At 34.4% G+C, this 24,446-nt stretch overlaps 1 protein-coding gene and 1 pseudogene across 7 annotated transcripts in view; one reads left to right on the top strand and one right to left on the bottom strand.

Annotated features, from left to right (window-relative positions):
* Positions 1-24,446, bottom strand: part of EPC2 (enhancer of polycomb homolog 2) — a 116,352-nt gene that overhangs the window by 8,617 nt on the left and 83,289 nt on the right. For 4 of the 7 annotated variants that reach the window (XM_026008007.2, XM_072757726.1, XM_072757729.1 and 1 more), the window contains 7 exons: positions 23,091-23,297; positions 16,172-16,320; positions 15,044-15,176; positions 12,649-12,840; positions 8,904-8,993; positions 7,325-7,470; positions 6,872-7,215 (listed from right to left, as the gene is read on the bottom strand). In XM_026008007.2, coding sequence (XP_025863792.1) covers positions 6,872-7,215; positions 7,325-7,470; positions 8,904-8,993; positions 12,649-12,840; positions 15,044-15,176; positions 16,172-16,320; positions 23,091-23,297 — 1,261 coding nt within the window. The remainder of the gene's footprint in view (positions 1-6,871; positions 7,216-7,324; positions 7,471-8,903; positions 8,994-12,648; positions 12,841-15,043; positions 15,177-16,171; positions 16,321-23,090; positions 23,298-24,446) is intronic. The other 3 variants (XM_026008010.2, XM_072757727.1, XM_072757728.1) reach the window with 1 other exon arrangement.
* On the top strand, positions 2,357-2,774 carry LOC112926865 (peptidyl-prolyl cis-trans isomerase NIMA-interacting 4 pseudogene; annotated as a pseudogene).

Genomic DNA, 24,446 nt, shown 5'->3' with positions numbered 1-24,446 from the left:
TCTAGAGCACTGTTCAGTATTATTTCAATTCTTTAGACAAAAAGAGCAATTAGTAATTATGACACAGAATTTGAACATATAAAATATCCTTTCTAACTGACCTGTTTCATTTTGTTAGGGTGAATGGAAAGTGCTAAGACGTGTGATCTTAATGGCACAGACACAGTACTGAATTATCATTCTTAGGGCTGACTTAATGGTAGATGGAAGTAGGTAACTTGGTAGGTAATTTGACTGAAAGCACCTTCTCTGATTATTCTTCCTTTCATAATCACTCAAATAGTTTCACAAGAAATTTATTTTGCACACTGACTTGCAGTCATCAAAGGGGTAGACATTAAAACACTGCAGGAAAAGGCTGCAGTTATACTGTGAGGAAATCTGTTTCGAAATGAGATAGAGAGAATAGGAGGGTCTGTAGTGGCAAAAAGGGGAGTTGGGAATGTACAAATCTGTTTATCTGTTTCTCTTGCCAAGACAAGCTCTTTCTACTAGTTGCTCAAAGGTTGCTAGCTTAAAACTAAAATTTATGCTGGTCCTAAGTCTACCCTACCATGCCCCTCCAAGTGCTGTCACTTTAAAAGTAACCACAAATCTGATTGTTTTGTAAAGGTACCAATATTTCACTAATCTAGATAGATGGAAAGTGTCCTTTTACCTGAGTAAGAAGTTTTCCAAATCTCTGTGGTAAATACATACTAATAGATAGGTATACATATTATAGAATTTTCCTCTTTATATGTGCAAATATATCATTCTATATACTAGTGATGTACTTGCATTTCTAGGTATCTTGTGTATATAACCAACAGTTGTTTTTTTCACTAAAGCCTCTAACCTCTCTGGCTATTTTTTTGATCTGGCTCAGTATCCACCTTATTTTTTTTTTAAGATTTTATTTATTTATTTATTTATTTATTTATTTATTATTTATTTATTTATTTATTTATTTATTTATTTATTTATTTATGAGAGAGAGAGAGAGAGAGAGAGAGAGAGAGAGAGGCAGAGACCCAGGCAGAGGGAGAAGCAGGCTCTACGTGGGGAGACCGATGTGGGATTTGATCCTGGGTCTCGAGGATCACGCCCTGGGCCAAAGGCTCAACCACTGAGCCACCCAGGCATCCCTCAGTATCCATCTTAGATATCAGTTGCCTTATTTGCCAAATGAATCCATGTATTTTTTGTTAGAATAACTGTCACCATCCTTGAAATGTTGATTCTGTTTTAAAAAGTCCTAGGCATTCTTCATTTCATCTTTCACCTTTCAGGTATGTGGTTCCTGTGTGGTAATCTGCTAGGCTGACCCCTTATCAGCTTTCCCTACCATATTCTGACAGTGGTCCATCAAAAATATACTCAAGGTGTCACCACTCTATTTTATACTGGTTTAATGATTCTAAAAGTCCTAGATCACTGGTTCTTAAACTTAGGCCCACAGAGGTAGTATTCATGAGTATGTGGGAAATCTTTTACAAGTATTTGCTAACTTTTGTTGATAGAACTTAAAAAAAATCTAATAGAAACACATTCTGGATCTTCTTGATGACCATCTGACAATAGGGTATGAACATATGATTTTGTGCTTGTGTGTGCCTTTTAAAAATTATCTTTTAATGCAGTGTTTCTCTAAGTGGGCTAATACAATGTATTCTTGAGAAGCTATGAATTTTTTTAAGCACTAGTCTAGACCAAGTTTTCAAATTTACTGAAGAACAACTAATACGGTGGTAAAGATTATCTAAGAGTCAAAATGCATATATTATTATCCAGCATTTCTTCATTTACAGGGTAGGTCTTTGTTATAAAAGTCTTAACATATGCTTTATTGAAGCAATACTGACTATACACATTTTTGGTTTGTTTTAAAAGATAGATCTGGGGCTGTTGGGATTAGGGAAGACAGACAACTTATTTTAAACCTTGAAGGTCTTAGTGAGGAGTCAGGTGAAAGTTCATATGAACCTTTGGAGGTACTATGAGGACAAATCTTTCAATCCTTCAAAGTTGACATTATTCGTCCAGGACTATACACACCCTATGATGTAACTCTCACAGTTAAAGGCAAACTAACAAATAGGCTACAAAACTGTGGGGGCACAAAGGGTGAAGATGGGAGGTGAGGTCAGGAGTGAAGGGTGAGGAGATGAAGAATGAGGAACAAATGTATGAAAATGAAGACTCATTTAAGGGGTGCCTGGCTGGCTCAGTTGGTAGAGTGTGTGACTCTTGATCTTGAGGTTATAGGTTTGAGCCCCATGTTGGGCTGAGAGGCTACTTAAAAAAAAACAAAATCTTTAAAAGACCCATTTAGCGGCGAAGGAAGCCATTGAGGGTTTGGTCGCAGTTTTTGGAGATGCCGCCCAAGGGAAAGAGCGGTTCCAGGAAAGGGGGGAAAGGGGGAGCCGCCTCCGGGAGTGACAGTTCTGACAAGAAGGCCCAGGTCCCAAAGGTGGTGGTAATACAATAAAGGTTAGACACATTCTGTGTGAAAAACATGGGAAAATCATGGAAGCCATGGAAAAGTTAAAGTCTGGAATGAGATTCAATGAAGTGGCCACACAGTATAGTGAAGATAAAGCCAGGCAAGGGGGCGACTTGGGTTGGATGACCAGGGTTCCATGGTGGGACCATTTCAAGAAGCAGCATTTGCCTTGCCTGTAAGTGGGCCGGATAAGCCTGTGTTTACCGACCCTCCAATTAGGACAAAATTTGGATATCATATTATTATGGTTGAAGGAAGAAAATAAAATGGTATGAAAGACAGAAAAAAAATAAAATAAAAGACCCATTCAAATTTGTGATACTCAACCTAAAGAGTTGTAACTGGAATTTCAGTATTAATCCTTCAGCAAACTAAAAATTTTTAACTCCTGAAATCTGAATTTATATCTCATACTTCTGGAAGCAATCGTAACTCAAAAATAAATCCTTGTATCTTAGCTAGTTGTGAAAATATAATTTTACCTATTCAAAAACTTTCATTTTTTTTTTTTATTTATTTATGATAGGCACACAGTGAGAGAGAGAGAGAGAGGCAGAGAGACAGGCAGAGGGAGAAGCAGGCTCCATGCACCAGGAGCCCGAAGTGGGACTCAACCCCGGGTCTCCAGGATCGCACCCTGGGCCAAAGGCAGGAGCTAAACCGCTGCGCCACCCAGGGATCCCTCAAAAACTTTCATATTTGCAAATATTTTATGGCAATTTAGGAAAGAACAGGAAAAAACCTGAAAAAATTAAAAAAATCAGGAATTTCTCTGGAAAATTGTCCAAAATGTTGATATTCTTACAAATTGGTATGTTAAAATATTTGCAGCTGGTCAAAAAGGCTGCTGGTATCTATCTATTTAATATTCAAAGACAAATGAAGGGAAAAAATGTTAATTGCAACCATAGTCAAAACCAAGGTTAAATAAAAGTAAATTAATCCAGCTCTTCAAGTCTGAACAAGCAAAGCTACATCCATCCATCCATCCATCCATCCATCCATCCATCCATCCATCCATCTTTAAAGTAATTTACACCCAACACAAGACTTGAGCTCACGATCTGGAGACCAAGAGTCACATGCTCTCACAGTAAGAGCCTGCCAGGTGCCCCAAGCAAAGCTAGTTTTAGATATACATTTTCTTAAATTTTGGATTTAAGAACAGTATCTCAAAAGAATAAATAATACTGCAGTTTCAAATGACTAAAAACTTTATCATCTATTTATGTAAAAAATGTAATACTTGCTTGCCATGTGCTGGAAGCTCCTTAAAGGATTATTCTTGTAAAACTGCAATATTAAACACTTAACATAGTGCTTTGCATATAATAATTCTAAGTAATTATGTGTGAAATTAGGTTTTCCCTGGTTATTCACTTGCTAATTTTCAGCACAATCTATCTTTTCTTTCTCTGTCCTGGTTCTATTCTTTGAGAAGAGTTTTTCAGTTAAGAAAACAGATCTTCATTTTACATAATACTTAATAAGACATGTGTCTTTGCTTTAAAATGAAGTCTTTGTTTTAGTTCTTCTACTACCTAGGACATACATTCTAATTTGTTTTAAGTCCTTTAGTATGACATCAAAAAGAACAATTAGAATCTATTTAGGACACAGGGATTATGACTTAAAAAATATTAACTGGGTTATTAACAACATAAAAGAAAATTCTTTGCCACTAGCACTCAAGTTCAAGAACTAAAAAAGTTGTGATTATTGTCAAGAGTATCACAGTTCTATTTCTGATTAAACTATTTGTTGTGATATTCCAGCTGTGAATCAGAAAATTGAGTACTTATAATTTGTCTAGCTCAGTGACACACCCTATAAGGTACAAATAGGGTCCTGTGTCAGTCTCGTTACTCTTAAAGACAAACATGCTCTCATGACCAAGTCCACTAAGAATAAGGCAACAGTATTAATATGAAGGCATAAAGACTGAAAGAAATAAAAAAAGATTCTTTTGTTTGTGTCCACCAAATATAAAACTACAACTTTCTAAAAACTCTTACATTCTTCTCTTTAAGTCGATGAAGGAATTGCTATCAGTATTTACTGTACTGTAATGGAATCCAACTAAATTTTCTAACCAGAACTGAGAGGACTATGTAACGAATAGAACTGGTACAAACGGGTACTTCAAATGTTTACAAAAATGCTGTTAAAAGACTTGTTCCATTATGCATTTATATACCTGTGCCTAATAGTTTGAAACAAATATATTAGGAAAAAAAAAAAAAAAACACCTTGTGGCCTCAATGATTAAAGGGTCACAGCTGAGAAGGTAAACTTCAAATATAATCCTTTACTCTAGGCAATAGAATATAGATTTGAAAATTTCTATTTAAGACACTGATTCTAATGTAGCTAAGTTGTTGCTTAAGCCTTGAAATCTGTCAAGGAAAGAAGGAAATGGTACTATGTTGAGAATACTAAAAAATTAAGACAGGAAATATACAGACCAAAAAGACTATTATTTTAATGATAGGAGAAAGGCAGAAATTAATATATTTGTTATTTAAGTTATTTGAAAAGTGCATCCATGCTTAAGATACTTTAAATGCTTATTTTATGCTAATATATCATGATAGTGTCATAAAATTCTAGAGCTAATATGGGATTATTGAAATTATAGTAAGCCATATTCTGGATCAATACAAACAGAATAAAGATGATACAGTAACATACAAAATCTATGCATATTTTCTGGAAAAGAGTTTAGTCAAATCCTTCTGGAGTTTATTGGGAATGTACAACAGAAAGCTGCAAATATCTGGCCATGTTCAAGGTGAGATGAAACACAAAATCACTTTTTTGGTATGGCATTCATTGTTAGAGAAGAAACTCAAATCTACTATCAAATCTAATTATCAGTGCCTATATTGAGATATTTTTAAATTCCCCTTTTGGCAAAAATTATTTTGAGTAATTTTTGATACAGGCATTCCAGTTCCGTTTATTTGAACACTGTCATGGAGTTGCCTTAAAAAAAAAAAAAAAAAGACCTAATATTCATCAACTTCCTACTACCTTTAGGTTTCTAGGAAGACAGCCACCACAAATGATATTAGGAATTTATCCATTTCAGCTTCAAAAGCTCATTAAAACTTCAAAGACTCATGAACTTTATATAATGAGATACCATTTTCTTTACCTAAGTTTATTTGGGAGAAAATTAACCCATTAATTTGGAGGAATGACATTATCAACTTCTAATTATTCAAACAAATCTAATTTTCTAATATAATCTTTAAATGGATAAGTGGCCAGATCAAGTTTAAAAATAAGCAGTCCAATAACAGAAAGACTGAATATGACTGAGACCAAATTTCAAACTAAAATGATTTGCAACCACTTTAAAGAGGTTTAACATAATTTCACATAGTAAAATGCACCATCCAGGTTAAAGTAACTTCGAAATACATACGTTTTATAGAAAGAAAGGATATCAACAGTGTAAGAGAAGTCACATCTAGTTTTGTCTCTGGATACCATGTACTGATGTATCTATCATAAGGATATTAAAAATTGTACCTACTTGTATACATGTGATAAAGACAAGACTATCCGCAGATGAAAACAAATCAAAATTACATTTTAGATTGTCTAGATACTATACATTTACAATGTACATGTCGTAAAAAATTAATTTGAGCACAGTGTTTCTTAAAATGCTCTCCAATCTCAATCAGAGGTAAGCTACCAGACAAAATTACAACTAATCATAGGGAGCTTCTTTAAAAAAAAAAAATCATTTTTCAGAGAGAGAGCTTTAAATGGTACTCTTGGGGAACAATACCTATATTTGAGCAAAGTTCATATACACAAAAAAGGGAAACTTTCTTTACCAAGTGCACATTATGGCTATGAAGATCTGCCAGCAGCTTATAACCATTCTGCCCACAGAGAACTCCCTATGTTATCCGCCAACACATTCACAAAACCAGGCACACACATTCAAAACAGAAGTCAGGAGTGCCTGGGTGGCTCAGTTGGTTAAGTGTCTGCTTTTGGCTCAGGTCAGGATCCCAGGGTCCTGGGATCAACCCACATCTGGCTCCTTGCCCAACAGGGAGTCCACTTTTCCCTCTCCTCCCCCGCTCGTGCGTTCTCTCTCTCTCTTTGAAATAAATCAATAAACTCTTAAAAAAAAAAAAGGGTTTTATAGTTAGTAGGACACTAGTTAAAATATGAACCCCAACAACAGGATTTAGTTTCTTAGGCTGGAAAAAAACTGTAGTAGGTTAAGATAAAAAAAATTCCTTTCTTCAGTGGGATTATGAAAATAAACCTTAAAATTTACCCTGAGCACTTATGTAGTGAATAATGAAAATTAAGGAAAAAAAGAAGAGCAGGATATACTTTTAAAAAGTGACAGCTTACCTGATATGCCATTCTTGCTGGTGTTCAATAAAGCTACAGATGCTGCAGAAACTCTTTTATTGTTCACAGTCTGCCCTGATTTTCTTGAGGTACATTCTTCACTATCACTGTCCTGTAAATTTAGTAGCCTTGGCTGGAAACACTGTAGTCGACATGATCTGATATTGCTTAATATTTCAGAGAGGGACAGTCTATTTTCACAATGTTTATTGGAAGCATTGGTCCGAGTGAAATTAGAAGAAAAGTCTATAGTTTGGGAAGAGCTTGAAAAACCATTCAGCATTTCAGGGTCTATCTGTTTTAGGACTGGGTCATGTTCTGTGGATATCCGGTCCATTATAACCCTGAAAAGCAATATAAAACCAAATATTATCTGGAAGAACTTAGTAACATTTTCTCTACATCCTCCCTGCTAGCTTGTAAACAAAAACCAGGCCAAAAGAAATAGTTTACCTTCCACCTCTGCCAATTCGCCTCCTTGCAAATCCTATACATCTTCTTGGGACTGTGAGAGTTGTAAGGCAATGCCTATATCTCAACTTATCCAGATCTGCCAATTCTGAATTTTCAAATGAGTGGTTAGCTTGGTCCAAACGAGGCTGCAAAGAAAGAAAAAAAAATTAAAAATCAGAGAGTAAATCTGAAATGAAGAAAAGTTAAATCATGATAAAAATAAAGTACAGCATTAGAAGAACAATTGAAATTTAGATGTAAAACTGTAAAATTGGAGTTTAAATGACATTAACTAAATAAAATTTTATAAAACTGAATCAAAAGTTCACTTACCAAAATAACTCAAACTGAATTTAATATTTTAGGGTATAACATATTTTAGAAGAAATCTATCTTTAAAGAATATTATGACTTTTAACATTTATGTAGAAAAGCAAAGACACTATAGTTAGTAATGTATAGGCTTCTTATTGAGATAAATCAGAAGGAAGTTTTTGTGTGTGTGTGTGTGTGGTTTTGTTTTTTTTTGTTTTTTTTTTTTTAAGCCAAAAATTGTACTTTAAAGCATTTACGGATTAGGCTAACACTTCTTTATTTTTCTGGGTCTTAACATTACTCTGCCTTTTCATAGTAATTTTCTTTTTCTTATTAGCATAACTCGTAAATAACTTCCTACCTCTTCTACACTAAACAGACACACACACACACATACACTGAAATGTTGGAAGTGTAGATGTTTACCATAATGCAACAAGAAAAATGGTCTCTGCAAGTCATATCTGAAAGCTATCCTCGTAACGCTATAGTTAGTTATACCTTTATGAAAACCCGAGCATTTGGGAGTGAGTCTCTCCTGATACAATGCTGCACCAAAACTTGACTTAATAGCACAAAGCAATTTCTAAGTATGTCAAAAAGCTTATATATAATTATTATATAAGATATTGCCATGAAGAAAGTTTAAAAATGATTCTTTTATGTTTGATCCTTACTTGGTATATGCACAAGATGGACTTGCCTAAAATAAATTTTAATAAGCAGCAACTATCAAAATTTTGGGGCACCTGGGTGACTCAGTCAGTTAAGCAGCCAATTCTTGATTTTGGCTCATGTCATAATCTCAGGGTCCTGAGATCAAGCCCCATGCTCAACAAGGAGGCTGCTTCAGGATTCTCTATGCCCTTCCCCTCTGCTCATGTGTGTTCTCTCTCTCTCTCAAATAAATAAATCTAAAAAAAATTTTCAATTAGAGAGTCTGGGCTTATTTAACTCTAGCAGTGACAGTAATTTTCCTAACTGCTAAACTAAGCTATAGTTAAGGCTCAAAGTAAAACTAAATTTCTAAAATTTAGAATTCAAAATTATCAATTTCCAAGTAAAAGGATTCTGGTATTTTTAAAATATCTTCTGAATGGACTCAGTACTTTTCAGCATCTTTCACTGGTATGTATAGGGGATAGTAAATAAAAAATGCCGATGGACTTCTTATTTGTAAATCAAGACTAAGTTCCCTTGACAAGAACTACCTATTAATTCCAGTTCATATATATATATACTACAAAAAAAATGAAGTTCTTACAGCATAATACTGGCATCCTGCTCGCCTCCTGAAAGCACAGGGACCATCAGGATCATTTTCCTCTTCAGGTTCTGATACTGGGGATGGTACCTAGAAAAAAGAGGCATGAGACATTCCATTCAGGAGTTACCAAAGTCAACAGATCAGTCTTTATAATGGTCTAAAATCAGAGTCAGATCATAAACAGTAAATCATTCCTACATTACTTCTGGTAGGCAATAAATTCTCCCAAAGAGTTAAAGACCAGCAAAGATTCTCTATGGTTAAAAATGATTATTTTGGATGGGTTAGTTCTTGCAAGTAAGTTAACATGGTTTTGTGTAATGGATTCTGAACATGTAAGTACTTAAGAATTAGTAGTTTTTATATACCCACTTGTATATTTTGTAAATAATGTATGTGACCATGAATGCTTTATTTTTATTTTGACAGTTATGCTTCACTTATAAGTACATGTATTTTTATGCAATGACTTTCTCTGTAATAGAGTCAAACCTAGGAAGTTAAAACACTATTTATAAAGCTTATGAATAGTGCTCCCTCCAAAGTGATTAAGGTCATACATTCTTCTCAAAGGGAGTCCCTTATTTCCCTACCATTTTTTAATAATCACTTTTTAAAAAAGTTTTATTTAAATTCCAGCTAGTTAACATATAGTGTAATATTAGTTTCAGGTGTACAGTTTAGTAAAACCACTTTTTTAAACTTAGTAGATCAGAAGCAGAAAATTAGAAGAAAGAAAACTTGCTAAAAGTAAGCAGACTGGTTGCAGAGAGAAGTGATATGCCCATAATCTGACAGCAAAAGAAAAAAATACTTTCAAAAAGCTGTCACATAATTAAAAAGCATTCTGCCTGGAACTACGTGATCTTAGATGAAATATCGCTGTATAATGTGAGTGGACCCCTGGGGCAACACTGATCAATTAGAGCAAACTTTATGTCATAAAAGATGGATTAAATGATATACAAATACACTCTGATACAGCAGAAAATAACACGGTTTAGAAAAATTTCTACTCATAATGGTTAAAATAAAAAAAAAAAGTTTTGGTACTTAAGTTTCAGTTGTCTCGCAATTTCACTTTGGAGAACATCTCTTTTTCTGACAATGCTGGCTCAACCATATTTACTTGCAAATTTTGAACCTCACAAATCCCTCTCTTCCTATTTTGAGAGGAAAAATGTGTTCTCTACATTATTTCCAAACTGTGGTAATTACCACTGAGCAGGGTCATCCAGGGGATAAAGGCATTTGTTTGAGGTTGCAATATACCTCCACCAACCCTATGGGGGAGACACAGAAACAGTAAGCTGGGGCTGATTCTTCTTCCCAGGGAACCAAGCCCCCAAACCCAAAATTTGAAAGGAAATCCCAAACATAAATTTTATATACTTTGGTTCCTTTGCAGATCATCTACCTCCTCTAAAATACACAGAAGGAAGCGTTACAAACTCTTAAAAATTCTTTTTTTTTTTTTTTTAAGAAATTCTTTGCATAAAGTATACCACCCCTTTGTCCTGACCATCATTCCCCAGGAGTGCATTCCAGGATTTAGTGTGAGACAAAGGAAGAGAGAGCTGTATTAGAAGAATCAGAAGCATAATCAAGAAAAGATAGGGTTTTTAATTCTGCTCTGCTGCAAATCAGTTGGGATAGGTCTGGTTAAAATGTTCTCTTAAGGCTCCCTATTCATTCCTATGTTCCTTGTTTACTAGACAAAGAAGAAACATATGATTATTTTAATGATCTTTTTAGCAATAAAATCCTGATTTTGTAACAGCTACATCCTAAATAGCTGCCTAATGAATGATGTCCAACTACATAGGTAAATATGAATTCTTCAGCAAGAAGGGAATATCATTATAAAAATTTATAAAGGTTTTTAAAGACCTAGTTAAAGGACTCAGGAAACAAGTTTTAAAATACAATTCGAAATTTCAAAATTTTCATGTGGGTTTGAGGGCTGGGGACTATAAGAATTCAGAACAGAAACAAAGGTCCCTTAATGCATGAGGAATATATAGGACTAGTATGTGAGTGTGCCTTACCAACAGGGTAATGGACTGATTTTAGCAAGAAAGGAAGTTTCTGCAGGTTGTAATATCCCATATGTCACCTTAAATGGCTAAGGTGTAAAAGCAAAGCTTTATAGGCTCTCCTGAGTACCACCAATATAAGGCTATTATTGATATATAATAATCCATGTCATACCCTTACTTAAAATTCTTTAATAATGCTTCAGTATATATAATGTAGATAAAAGCCATTTGCCACCTGGTTACTACCACTCCAAGTATCATCCTGTTCAGCCTCTCTTCCCTTTTGAATTTTATGCTAGAGCAATGCTGAACTGCTAGCAGTTCTCATTCATATGCTGTTTCCTCTGCCCAGAGCCCATCCCTACTTCTTGTATATGGAAAACTACTATTTGTTAGGATATTATTTTCCTCATTTCTTCAAAATGGCCACATCCCATGGCTCTTCAAAGCACTGAGTCTAACTGGATTTTCCTTTGACAAAAGTAATGAATTATTTCATTTAGTGCTTTTTAAGAGTGTACTAAATTAGACATATCTTTGTGCATTTGTTACAATCCAGATGAATGCTAAAATATTATCTGGGATAGAAAAACTAAATTAGTGATAGAAGAGTAAAAAAATATGTAATATAGCAAAAGGGGACACATTTCACAATTTCATATAAACTCTAGATTTTAAATAGTTATAACCATAAACTGTTTTATAGATAATCTCGCTTCCAGGCATATCTGTAATACTGGTTTAAAAAGTTTTTTCTTTTAAAGCAATGAAGCAAAAATGTTAAAATAACATGTATTTGTTGCAGCATCTCTTTAGGTTGCCTATACCATATGAAAAAGAAAAAAGAAAAGGGTATTGCTAGATGAGGTGCTAAATATAAATACGTATCTTTTAAAATTGATCCTTTAATATACAAAGGTCCTGTTTTAAAAATAGCACTTGTCAAAGTAAAATTAAAATTTTAAAACTGCAAACATTTTGCTATTAACTGTTGTAATATAAACCAAAGAATTATCTTCACAATTTATAATTTGAATCACTTCTTATAAATCTTCAAAATTAAATGGTTATTGCCAAACAAAGTAGCAAAATTTACATTAAAAGTTGTAGAATAGGGCAGTCCTGGTGGCACAGCGGTTTAGTGCCGCCTTCAGTCCAGGGTGTGATCCTGGAGACCTGGGATCGAGTCCCATGTCAGGCTCCCTGCATGGAGCCTGCTTCTCCCTCTGCCTGTGTCTCTGCCTCTCTCTCTATGTCTCTATGAATAAATAAATAAAATCTTAAAAAAAAAAAAAGTAGAATAAAATACTAGTGGAATATGGCAAAAAGAAAAAGGGAATTATTATTGGTGAATATTTATATAATTATGTATTAACTATTTTAAAAGATCATAATCCGTTTCTAATAATCTACCTTAAATACAGAGGGAAAGAATACTAACATTCATTTTTATATAAGGGAAAACTGAAAACCACCTAAATGCTCCACAGAGAATAAATTTTACCCAACTGATAGAAAATAATGTAAAATAAATACCATTTCAGTGGCCACATAAATAATGTGGAAAATGTGTATATATATATGCTATATAACATTAGGTGAAGAAAGTTAAGACTCAAAATTAAGAGGTCAATTATGTTTTAAAATATAGCAATATAAAAGACTGAAAGGAAATGTCTTTAAAATAGTTTTAAAACAAGCACCTGTGGAAATTCATCTTCATCTGAGCTGTGAAAGTCATATTGCTTAATGTCACTCTTATTGATCACAGGCAATGTCTCAGGAGTGGGTTGCTGAGATGTTATCAAAGCCTCTGCTTTAGGCTTCTTTGGGTACTTCTTCTTTTGACGAACCACATCAGAAGCCTCTTCTTTCAAAGACAAATGATGAGGGTGCTGTTTACATGACGATTTTTCCCCCAAAAGGAAGAAATGAAAATCATTTTAGAAATCATGAAAAACTATACTGCTCTTTGAAAAACATACATTTTTACCCAGGAGGTGATTTTATTTACTGTTTTTAATATGCAAAAACTATGTGATCATAAATTGAAAAAGGTTTTACTTTTTGCAAGTTATGATTAAAAATCATAATGGTACTTAATTTGCTTTTTATTATTATTTTTACTTAAACTAAGATATTAGAGATTTTTAAAAATTGCTCTATTATTATGCAATCCAGCATTTAACAGTACTTCAATTTTTATTTAAATTCACTGTATTAATAATTAATGACTATTTTTTAAAGTAATTTGATTTAGATAGTAAATTCATTGATTTATTTCTACACTTATTTCCAATTTTAAAAAATGTCTACAGCTGGTACATTTTTGGAGAAAAATAAGTTTATTAACTAGAAAAAAAAGCTTACTTTTTTAGAATGCACAATTACTGCTTCAACCGAACAATAATCAAACTGTTCTCAAGTACCCCAGAGTTGTGACAGCACTTGAGAGACCATCTGGCAGGAGACTAATGGGGAGGGTTTCCAGCCCCACCTTGCTCTCAACTCCTCAGCCAAGAAGTTCTATCTGTTTTAACATAACGGTATTTCTTTTAATAAGTAGGGATCTACTGCTTAAAATGTTTGAAAATGATTGTTCTAAAAAAAAAAAAAAAAGAAAATGATTGTTCTAAGCACCAAAGTACAAGCAATATGAAAGTGAAAAAATAATTAGGAAGTTCTACATTTTCCCATGTAGTCCACATTTCTGTTAAAACTACCGCAGGGTCAAGAATGGCACACACAATGAAAATGCTGCTTACTTAGTGATATAGCTGGGTTTCACACAATGGATATAGCTAGGACGTCAAAAAGAAAATCCCTACCTCATTCTTAGAAACTACCTATATTTTAAGGTGGGATGTATGACTAAGTAAATAAGATTAATTGTGTTTAATGAGGTAGAGCAACAATGGATGCAACTGTATCTCTAAAACTAGTAAACAGGGTGAGCATTTACATTTATAGATGGTCTGAAATAAGAATCAACAAACATATAATAAAGGCTGAGTCTGTCAGTTTTTTCTGGTTGAGATTTCATTTCTAGGCCTACCAATCATATACCTGGAAAAAGCACTGGTTTATATAAAATGGATTTTAAAAAAGAACTTAGAAAATTACATGTATTGCACTGGTAAATTTTTGGCTATAGAGGCAAGTATGATTTTAAAAGAATCAGGTAGATGGGCTAGATGCCTGTGATGAATAAGAAAGAACTTTGGTGTTTGAATTGACATCAGTTGAATAAAAGGAGGAGTCTTGCCGCTCCATATTCTTCTTTGACCTTTAAGAATAAACCCACAGAAAGTAAGAATTGTGTACATTTTTAAAAGATGAATTTTCCACAAACACCCTATGTTGCTTTTTAAATCTTGCTACAAAGTAAAGCTCTATTGTCTAAATAATCAATACCTATTATTTAAATTTAAGCTCCTTATAGGTTTTATTAACTTTTGTATTTCTCAACTGAATATTTTAATTAATGTACCAAGTGAATACTGAAAGAAATACAATTCCTTTAAATCTAAAAGACCAAAATAATCATGTAGTCTGGCTCTTTCTATTAGGAAGATAACAGGATCTAGAAGTTACAGGACTTCTTCCAATCACTCCAACTGGACAGCAGTCGATAAATGCTGGTTCTGGAAGTGATGATGAAAATAAGAATAACTTTAAATATCTCAGTGAATAAAGCTTTAATAGTAGATTTTGATGCCTGCCACTACAATGCAAGATTTGCTTAGGCTAATGACACATAAACTTTAATTTATCGATATTCTGTAGGAAAGGAGATGGCATAGTGAAAAGCACATGGTTTTTGGTGTTAGTTAGATCTGGACCTAAACCTTGAATCAGCCACTTATCAGCTATCTCATCTAGAAGTCACACAGAGGTAAAATCTATGTCTAAGGGCTGATGTAAGGATTAATGAGTTAATATGTATGTAAAAATTCCTAGCAAAGTGCTTGGCAAATAGTAAAAACAACGCATGTTAATTATGTTTTTCTTTAACCAAATTATACTAAAGATAACTGATGAAACCAGTAATTGTCTGATCATTATTACCATATGTGCTTCTCCCCAGAGGATATTCACCTTAGTTTTACATTCTTGGACTTTGTGATGATTTCCATTGTGAAGAGTTGCTGGAGTGGCATATAACTCTTTGTCTGATCTATTGATTTTCACTTCATTAAGGATTTCACCACCATAGTCTCCCAAGTGATATCTTGGAAAGGTAACAAAACGTAAGAAAACGTTTTATAGTTCAAAAATAAAACCAATGATATCTCAGTGAAATAGAACACAACTAATCAAATAGAGCCAACAATTTATCAGATTATTCTTAAAAGAGAAAATTTATGGGAATAAAGAAGTTCATATTTGCGATTTGGTAAAAACAACCAAAAAACACAAAAAATCTCTAAGGGACACAGAAGACAAATTTCTCATTTATTCAATGTTTTCAAACACTGGGAAATGACGTTTAGAATGCTTACCTCAGGAATCACATAAAATTCTGTTCGGTTTAGTATAGTTTAATTATGCAGCTATGCAGGACAATGACTATTGCATTAGAGGACACTTTTTTTTTTTTTTTTTTTTTTTTTTAAGATTTATCCATTCTAAAGAGAGTGTATGCAGGCAGGGGAAAGGGAGGACACTCAGAGGGACGGGGACAGAGAAAATCTTCAGCAGATTCTTGCTAAGCATGGAGTCCTCCACTGAGGGGGGCTCTATCCCAGGACCCTGAGATTATGGCCTGGAGCTGAAATCAAGAGTTGGATGCTTACCTGCCTGAGCCACCCAGGCACCCCATAGAGAACACATTTTTTAAATGTGCTGAAACAAAACATGCTTTCTACCTAGTCAGGAATAAAGTCATTTATAATATTCATTCCCCTCAAATTTTAATAGAAAGTTTAATAATAAAAATGGACAGAATGATCCCTAGGTTCTTTTCTAAATAAGATTCAATGATTCTTTAAAACAATGACGTATATTAGAGGATCTATACATATTATACACCAAAACATTCCTCAAACTTGTAATTCAAACTGATAATCTAGTTTTTAAAAAAAATAGCAACACAAGAATTCTTAAAAAAAAAATGTAGGTTTTGTTTGAGAATCTATTTCAATTGTTTTAAAGCTAGGCAACAAATAATATTTTGTCCATCATCTGGCTATTGCTGCAATTCGTATATAATAGTAGCAATGTTACCTTTTTTCCACAACTTCTAAGGTTAAGTGCAATAATTCTCGTTTTGTTTTCTCTCTTCTCTTAATCATTTCCAAAATTGTTATGGCTCTACTAAACTCTCGTCTCAATTTCAGCATCTTTTCATAAGAGGCTTCATCATTCTTACGATTCTATTGAAAGTAATTTTAAAAGAATAAACAATTAATCCAGTTATCCACATTTCCATTTTCATTCACCAAATCTTAGGGAGACCCAAACATGTTCCATAAAATGCTAAATGTAAAAATGTTTTAAAAATTATGTTAAACAGCAACTACATAAGACAACCTATCTACTTAACTCTGAAAATAGAAATTTAAGCAAATAGTTCTTAAATATTGAAAAAAAATGTTGCCTACTGTTGAAAAGATGGAATAATAGAAGGGATCATTCCAATGTAAAGAAATATTTAAAAGTCTGCCTGAAACAAAACTGAATGTATCAGAAAAAGTAATCCATTCAAATTGATGCAGGGTATTTTCCAGTGACAAGAGAAACAGTCCTGTCAAATCAAGGTTACCTAAAAATAGCCAAATTGGGTCTCTATCCATCCATCCAGCTCTGTAATTGTGGGATGAAAGGGTCAATAACACAATGTAAACACTTACAATGACAAGCAAAATTTCACTTCACAAACTCAGATATAAAACTGAAAGTGGGATATAAAGCATCTCAAGGAATGGGATTATTATGTTTCAAAGTAATAACACCTCACTGCAGGGTAGAAAACAAGTGAAAACTCTGCATTTCAGAGTACTGTTAAGATATTCCCATTCTGAAGCCTAAGATTTAATTTGAACAACTCGGAGTGAAAGTCCTGCTTAATAACTAGAGAAGGCTCAGTTGTAATTAGCAGCATCTATTTGCATACGAAAGTTACTGTGAATATATTTTGTTTAATCAAATAACCACAGAATATTTTTATTAGGCATGAAACTATTTGTTTAAAAACAGACCATTACCACCTCTCATTCTATGAATCCAGACTGACTGCACTTAAGCAATCTTTCCATCCTTGAGTTAATAATGCAATTGCACTACAGGGTATTTACTCCAATGATACAAAAACAGTGATTCAAAGGGGCACATGCATCCCAATGTTTATAGCAGCAGTATTCACAACAGCCAAAATATGGAAAGAGCCCAAATGTCCATAGACTGATGAATGGATAAAGAAGATTGTGTGTGGGGGCAGCCCTGGTGGCTCAGCGGTTTGAGCGCCATCTGTAGCCCGGGGCCTGATCCTAGAGAACCAGGATCGAGTTCCACGTCGGGCTCCCTGTATGGAGCCTGCTTCTCCCTCTGCCTGTGTCTCTGCCTCTTTCTCTCATCTCTGTGTATTCTCATGAATAAATAAATAAAATCTTTTTTAAAAAAAGAAGACTGTGTATGTGTACACTATGGAATATTAGTCATAAAAAAGAATGAAATCTTGCCATTTGCAATGGCAAGGATGGAACTAGAATGTATTATGTTAAGCAAAATAAGTCAGAGAGAGAAAAATACCATAGGATTTCACTCATGTGGAATTGAAGAAACAAAACAGATGAACAGAGAGGAAGGGAAGGAAAAATAAAAATACCAACAGAGTGCCAAACCATAGGAGACTCTTAACAATAGGGAACAAACAGGGTTGCTGGAGGGGAGGTAGGTGGGGGAATGGGGTAAATGGATAAGGGGCATTAAGGAGGGCACTTGTGAAGAGCACAGGGTGTTATACATGTAAATGATGAATCCCTAAATTCTACTCCTGAAACTAATACTACAGTATATGTTAACTAACCAGAATTTAAATAAAATCTTGAAAGAAAAAAAAATCCAATATATTACAGAGATGACTGCTAAGAACACAAACTCTGCAGGAATAAAAGAGATTGTCACTTCATCAAGCAAGGATCACAAATATTTGGTGTGCTTACTGAGAACAAAGCAGATATGGAACATGCTCTAGAAGATACATTCTATGACCATTTGAACAGATAAAGAAATAAGGATTTATGAACATATCCTAATTGATTTGATGTGAAAAATTACTTATAATTTTTTTTACACTTATAAATATTAACCAAGGGCATCCCCAGTGGCCCAGTGGTTTAACACCGCCTTCAGCCCGGGGTGTGACCCTGGAGACCCGGGATCGAGTCCCATGTCGGGCTTGCTGCATGGAGCCTGCTTCTCCCTCTGCCTGTGTCTCTCTCTGCCTCTCTCTCTCTCTGTGTCTGTCATGAATAAATAAATAAAATCTTAAAAAAAAAAAAAAATTAACCAAACCTTTTGTATTGTCCCTCTCTTTTATTATCAAAATAAAGTATGCTAAAAGTGGTTTAAAAATGAATGCAATAGGACATTAAAAGGAACCTGAAGCCAGGTTTCATATTGGAAGATTATAAAGGAGAAAATAAAACCTGAGAAAGATTCAATGTTTTACTCTCTGTTCTCTTAAAATGCTGTTATTCTTTTACCTTATCAAATGGAAATTAATCCCCCCCCCCACCATACTATGTGACAAAAGGCAAAATGTAAAATAAAATACGGTTTTTAACAAAAAAAAAATTTTTTTTTTGGCCATCAGGCAGCAATAATACCTTCCAACTGAAAAAAAAAATAACATTACTAACAGCAACTATTAGAGTGTCCCCTGTACAGAGTACTGCACATGTTCTCTACCCTCAAAAGGCTTAAAGTCTAAAGATTAATTTCCTTTTGATAAGGTAGAAGAATGACTTACACAGCATTTTAAAATACAGGCATGTAGTACCTTAAAAGAACTTAGTTTAGGTTATATTTTATAGGTGATAATTAATTTTCAAATATAAGAAACTACACCTAAAAGTCTAATAAGGTCATACAAATTCAAAGATGAATAATGACACAAAGTTACATACCAGCTGAACAGTATTCAAGAGTGCACCAGAACCTATTAAGATGAATCCTCTCTTCGCTAAGTGTTCCTTATGGATTACATGTTTCTGCCCTGTCTTTTCTAGTCATTTCCTGCTCTCTTTAGGCCCAAATAAATAACTATCCTTCCTAATTTTTCCTTTATACTAGTCCTGTCCTTTTTTTTTTTTTTACTTTTTATTTTGAAATAATTTCAGATTTACACGTTTTAACAAATTCCTATATATCCTCATCCAGATTGCCCAAATGTTATTATTTTACATTTGCTTTATCTGTCTCAATGTACGTATACCTATTATTTAGTCTGTACTAGGACGGACACTATTTGTGTCCCCCGAAAATTCATGCTGAAACTCCAAGTCCTCAATGTGATAAAGGCAGTTAGGTCATCAGGGGTGGAGTCCTCACAAATGGATTTGTACTCTTATGAAAGAGATCCCAGAGAGCTTTCTTGCCGCTTCTCCTATGTGAGGACACAGCAAGATGACTTATGGACCAGGAAGTAGGCCCTCACCAGACACTGAGTCTGCTGGTACCTGTATCTCAGACCTCCTAGCCTCTAGGCCTGTGACAGATAAATACTGTTTAAACCACTCAATCTCTGGTACAGCCAAAATGGACTAAGACAGATATACATGAATACATACAAATACACAGATATGTAAAACAGTCATATTTTTAAATTTTTTTGAGATTAGTTGAATTATATACTGCCCTATCATCCCTAAACACTTTAATATGGACTTTCTAGAAACAATGATACTCTTCTTATACTCTTCTTCCTGATCAAAATCAGGAAATACTGACTTTATTCATATTTCACTGATTGCCCTAATATCCTTTATAGCAACGAATACAATTGTTAAACATATTTTTATGTTATGTAATTATTGCTATAAAGGACATTAACGGGACAATAATTTTTATTAAATTCACCTAAAACAGCAACTTTTTCCTGGTCTAGGATCTGACTCAGGATCACAACTGCACTTAATTGTCATGCACCACCTGAGCTGAAACTAAGAGTCAGCTGCTTAACTGACTGTGCCACCCAGGCACCCCATGATCTCAACATTTTTGAAGAACAGAGGCCACTTATTTTTGTAGGTGCTCCTCTACTTGGTTTCTTCAATGTTTTTCCACAATTCAGGTTATGTATTCTTAACAGGATTATCACAGAAGTGATACTGTATCCCTCTCTTATATTAAGAATTAAACGAGGGATCCCTGGGTGGCACAGCGGTTTAGCGCCTGCCTTTGGCCCAGGGAGCGATCCTGGAGACCCGGGATTGAATCCCATGTTGGGCTCCCGGTGCATGGAGCCTGCTTCTCCCTCTGCCTATGTCTCTGCCTCTCTCTCTCTCTCTCTCTCTATCATAAATAAATAAAAATTAAAAAAAAAAAAAAAGAATTGAACGATACCTATTTGTCTGATTACTCTTGATGATAACTTTGATTACTCAAAGTTATGGTGTCTGTCAGGTTTCTTCAGTCAAATAACCTTTTTTAAAAAAGATTTTATTTATTTATTCATGAGAGACACGGAGAGAGAGAGAGAGAGAGGCAGAGATACAGGTAGAGGGAGAAGCAGGCTCCATGCAGGGAGCCCGATGCCCTGAGCCAAAGGCAGACGCTCAACCACGGAGCCACCCAGGAGTCCCAGTCAAATAACTTTTTAATTAATCTGTATCTATTTCTAACTCTATCAATATAAGAACAGTGAGTTCATACTGACATCTTTTCTATGCTTTTAAGATGGCCCTATCCTTGTTTTCAAATCCACTCACTTCCTTTACTCTTCCTCACAGTGGTCTCTACCCTGGATCAACTCTTCTTTTTCCCAGTTACAGTTTTCTCTCTATTCCCATATTATAGTTCTGATCTACTGCCAAATCTCTAGGGAAGTGGTTCTCAATCTGCTGCACTTTAGAATTAACTATAGATCTTTTTAAAACCAAGTATCCTTGATTGTTTTGAAGAACAATCTTCATAGGAGATTGTTCTAAGGAGCCAGATTGAGACCCACTACCCTGTGTTCCCTCTCCTGTCGATCTCATTTTTTTCTGGGCCACACAGAAGGGAGAGAGAAAGCACAGATGTTAACAGTTGTGTCTATGGGGTTAAACATATTAAACACACATGCTGATTCAAGACTTCTTCCCAATCAGTGGTTTCAGACATGCTGGTGCCCTAAGACTGTCTCATTTAAGAATGTCCTTAAGTACTTAAGCATTCACAAATGAAATATTAGTTTCAGAAGTCCACTATTTTTGCACCTTTGTATCTAGCTATACACAGGTTTTCTATTTTGTGGAAACAGAAAAGGAAATAGAGAGCCTTTGTTAGCTGTATTCATTTTTGCATATCCCAAAGCTTGCTCACCTCTGGAACATGTAGGGGTATTCACTATTGAATGCTTTCCCAACTTTTTCATTTTGAAACACATAAACATTTCTAAACAGCACTGGTATGCATGAAAGGGAAGTAGTAGGTTCCACAACTGAAAACAGAGAGGAATAAAAAAACTACTAGAAAAGAAAATGTAGCACTCTGCAGAGGAAGGTGAAAATAACAGATAAGAGAAAGGGTAGGAATCAGAGAGTCAGGAAAAAGTGGTGCTAGTTATTGCACAGTGGTGAAGCACCTAAATATATGAACCCATTCTAGCAATTCTCAATATACACTGCGTAGAAAACAGTGATTTAACCTACTGAAGAATAAAATCAATGTAAATATTTAGAATACAGCTTACGTGTCAATAAATACTGCTAATTTTAATTATGTCAGACCCACTCACTAAAAGAAGCCAAATAGTATTCTTCCTTCACAAGACACTGCTAAAAGTCTATGTTTTGCAATATAACTGAATCAATTATATTTCTTTTAAAAAGCAGTTGGTAGTTCAGATTTTTCAATGGTTCAGATAAACTTCTTCATGTCCAACTGCCTATATTTATAAACGTATTTTAGTCTTTTTTAAGCAAGATGTTAAATCTTCACAAAGTATCTTAGATTTCCTTAGCTAAGAACTAAAACCAATTTGAAACCTTAGCCTGGGTTAGAGAATGTCATCTACTCTTGAGAAATCCAAGAAAGACTTACAGAAAATAGTTGTTTGCCAGTAGGATAATTTCTCCTAAAATATACTATTCCTGGCAGCTGTTATGCTTCACAGCTGTTATATTAACAACTGACAAGGACAAGCTTTTAATGTTAGGAGAAACAGGAATCTGCAGAAAATGCTTTGCCTCCAAATCAGAATTCCTTATAATTTTACATTTATATGTTCCAATTTTTTTTGTGTTAGAAAATGTGTTACTATGCATGGTGTTTGGAAGACAGTGAATACCTCCTATGAAATAATACCTTCCGCTATACCATATCATTCCACAACATGAGACCCTGTTTCTTACTTAAAATTCCGGCTCACACTGCTTCTGAAAGGCAGATGGGGACAGGTTCATCAATTTGAAATCTGACACAACAGACAACTCAGAAAAGAAGAAAAACATTCCACTGTTACTTTTGACTATTGGCAGAACAGGCTTGAAAATTAACCTTTCCCTACTTCTCCACGACACCATAGTAGCTAGAGGCAGTAGAGTCCATTTTATTTGCAAGAATTAGAATATGGTTTTAAAGAAGCTATAAGCTCTTAAGCTTCACAAACAAGAGGATATGTATAGAATGTATATACAAGGTACTGAAGAACTCAAATTTCTGAGGTACATAAAGATACATAATTCCTTTTACCACTTCAATCGTACGTCTCAAATGGTATAAGCAGTAGACTTATAAAGGGCATGGGTATTAGGTATTATACCACCAGAAGCCAACCAATAGAAGATACTGAAGAGCAGGATTTCTAACCTCAGGTTCAACAACATTATGAGCTTCCGTGTATATCAAGGTATTCAAAATTATTTGTCATTAGCAGAAAAAAAAAATTGGTCTTAAATACTATGAAGGTACACTCAATTAAATCTAATTTGCACATTACCTTTCGAGTTTGCATTTTCTCTGTTCTCCTCCGAAAGGCAACATAAGGGTCATTGTTGGTAGAGCCGTCCCTTTTCTCTTGTTTTATCTGAGGAATGAGGGACGGTCCCCTGCAGTTTTTACGTTTTCTTACCCAGTAGTCATACACAGCTTTAATAAGGTAATCATCTTCGTTTAGCAGCAGTTTTGCTTCCTGAAGTGTTACAAGCTAAATGAAAAACACAAATTATCATTAACTGTGACGTTTGAAAAAGAGAAATCCAGGTTACTATGCCTACAGAAAAAAATGTGATCAGTCTAACAATTATGATGAGACATCATGATGGCAGAAAACACAATTCAATCTGACAGAGGATTTACTAATAAGGAGATGTATCCAAAAATTTATATTTTGCTCTGAGAGGTAGTAAGTACAACTTAGTAGTTTAGAAGACTAAATGAACAACCAGTTGGGAAGACTGCATAGATTTATGCTTTAGTTAAGTCTTGGACTAGAAAATATCTATGGTCCACCAAAATTCTGATATCCTGTGATTCTACACATTTAAAGATCTACTAGTTTTCAACTTTCTGTGTTTTTGTTCTTCAACAGAAACTAGAAGAAACAGAAAGGTTTTTTCTATCTCCCTATAAAATGAAAGATGATTATTCTCTAATATATTGCAACGAATATAACAAGTTTATTATTTTTAAAGATTTTATTTATTTATTCATGAGAGACATACAGAGAGAGGCAGAGACACAGGCAGAGGGAGAGGCAGGCTCCCTGCAAGGAGCTCGATGTGGGACTCCCAGATCCCAGATCCCAGGATCATGGCCTGAGCCAAAGGCAGACACTCAACGGCTGAGCCACCCAGGCATCTCAACAAGTTTCTTTTGAAACTATAAAAGAACTCTTCTTGCAAAATAGTAAGCATATTTCTAGAAGTTTCAACACTACACAATTTTGGATTTCTTGTACTAATTAATAAAGGCAATTCCTCTACCCAAACTGGTTAAATACTAGAGAATCCTTGTTCTCCACACTCATTCTGCTGACACTGTTATGGTCTGGGACAGTGACTCTAGGATAGTTCCTCTAGAATCTCTTACACTGATATCTCAGGGATCTAATTCTCCTTTATCAATGAAGTCAACATAATGTTGACATTTCTCAAACCAAGGTTTGTAAACATTTGCTTGGTCACATCTAATTTTTTACTGCTTGTGAAGATCAAATAGACTGATCAGCTTTAGCAGGATGGATTATGGGTTATCCATATCCATTTACAGTGAACTCTAGAAAAAGATTATAGAGTTTTAAGGCTGGAAAACCTCAATGAAGTGCTCTTATTTACATTTATCATTTTGGAGATGA

This window comes from Vulpes vulpes, chromosome 5, assembly GCF_048418805.1.
Source record: "Vulpes vulpes isolate BD-2025 chromosome 5, VulVul3, whole genome shotgun sequence".
In the NCBI taxonomy this organism is placed as follows: domain Eukaryota; kingdom Metazoa; phylum Chordata; class Mammalia; order Carnivora; family Canidae; genus Vulpes; species Vulpes vulpes.
The sequence above is the reverse complement of the archived record's forward strand: the minus strand, read 5'-3'. Positions and strand labels throughout refer to the sequence as shown.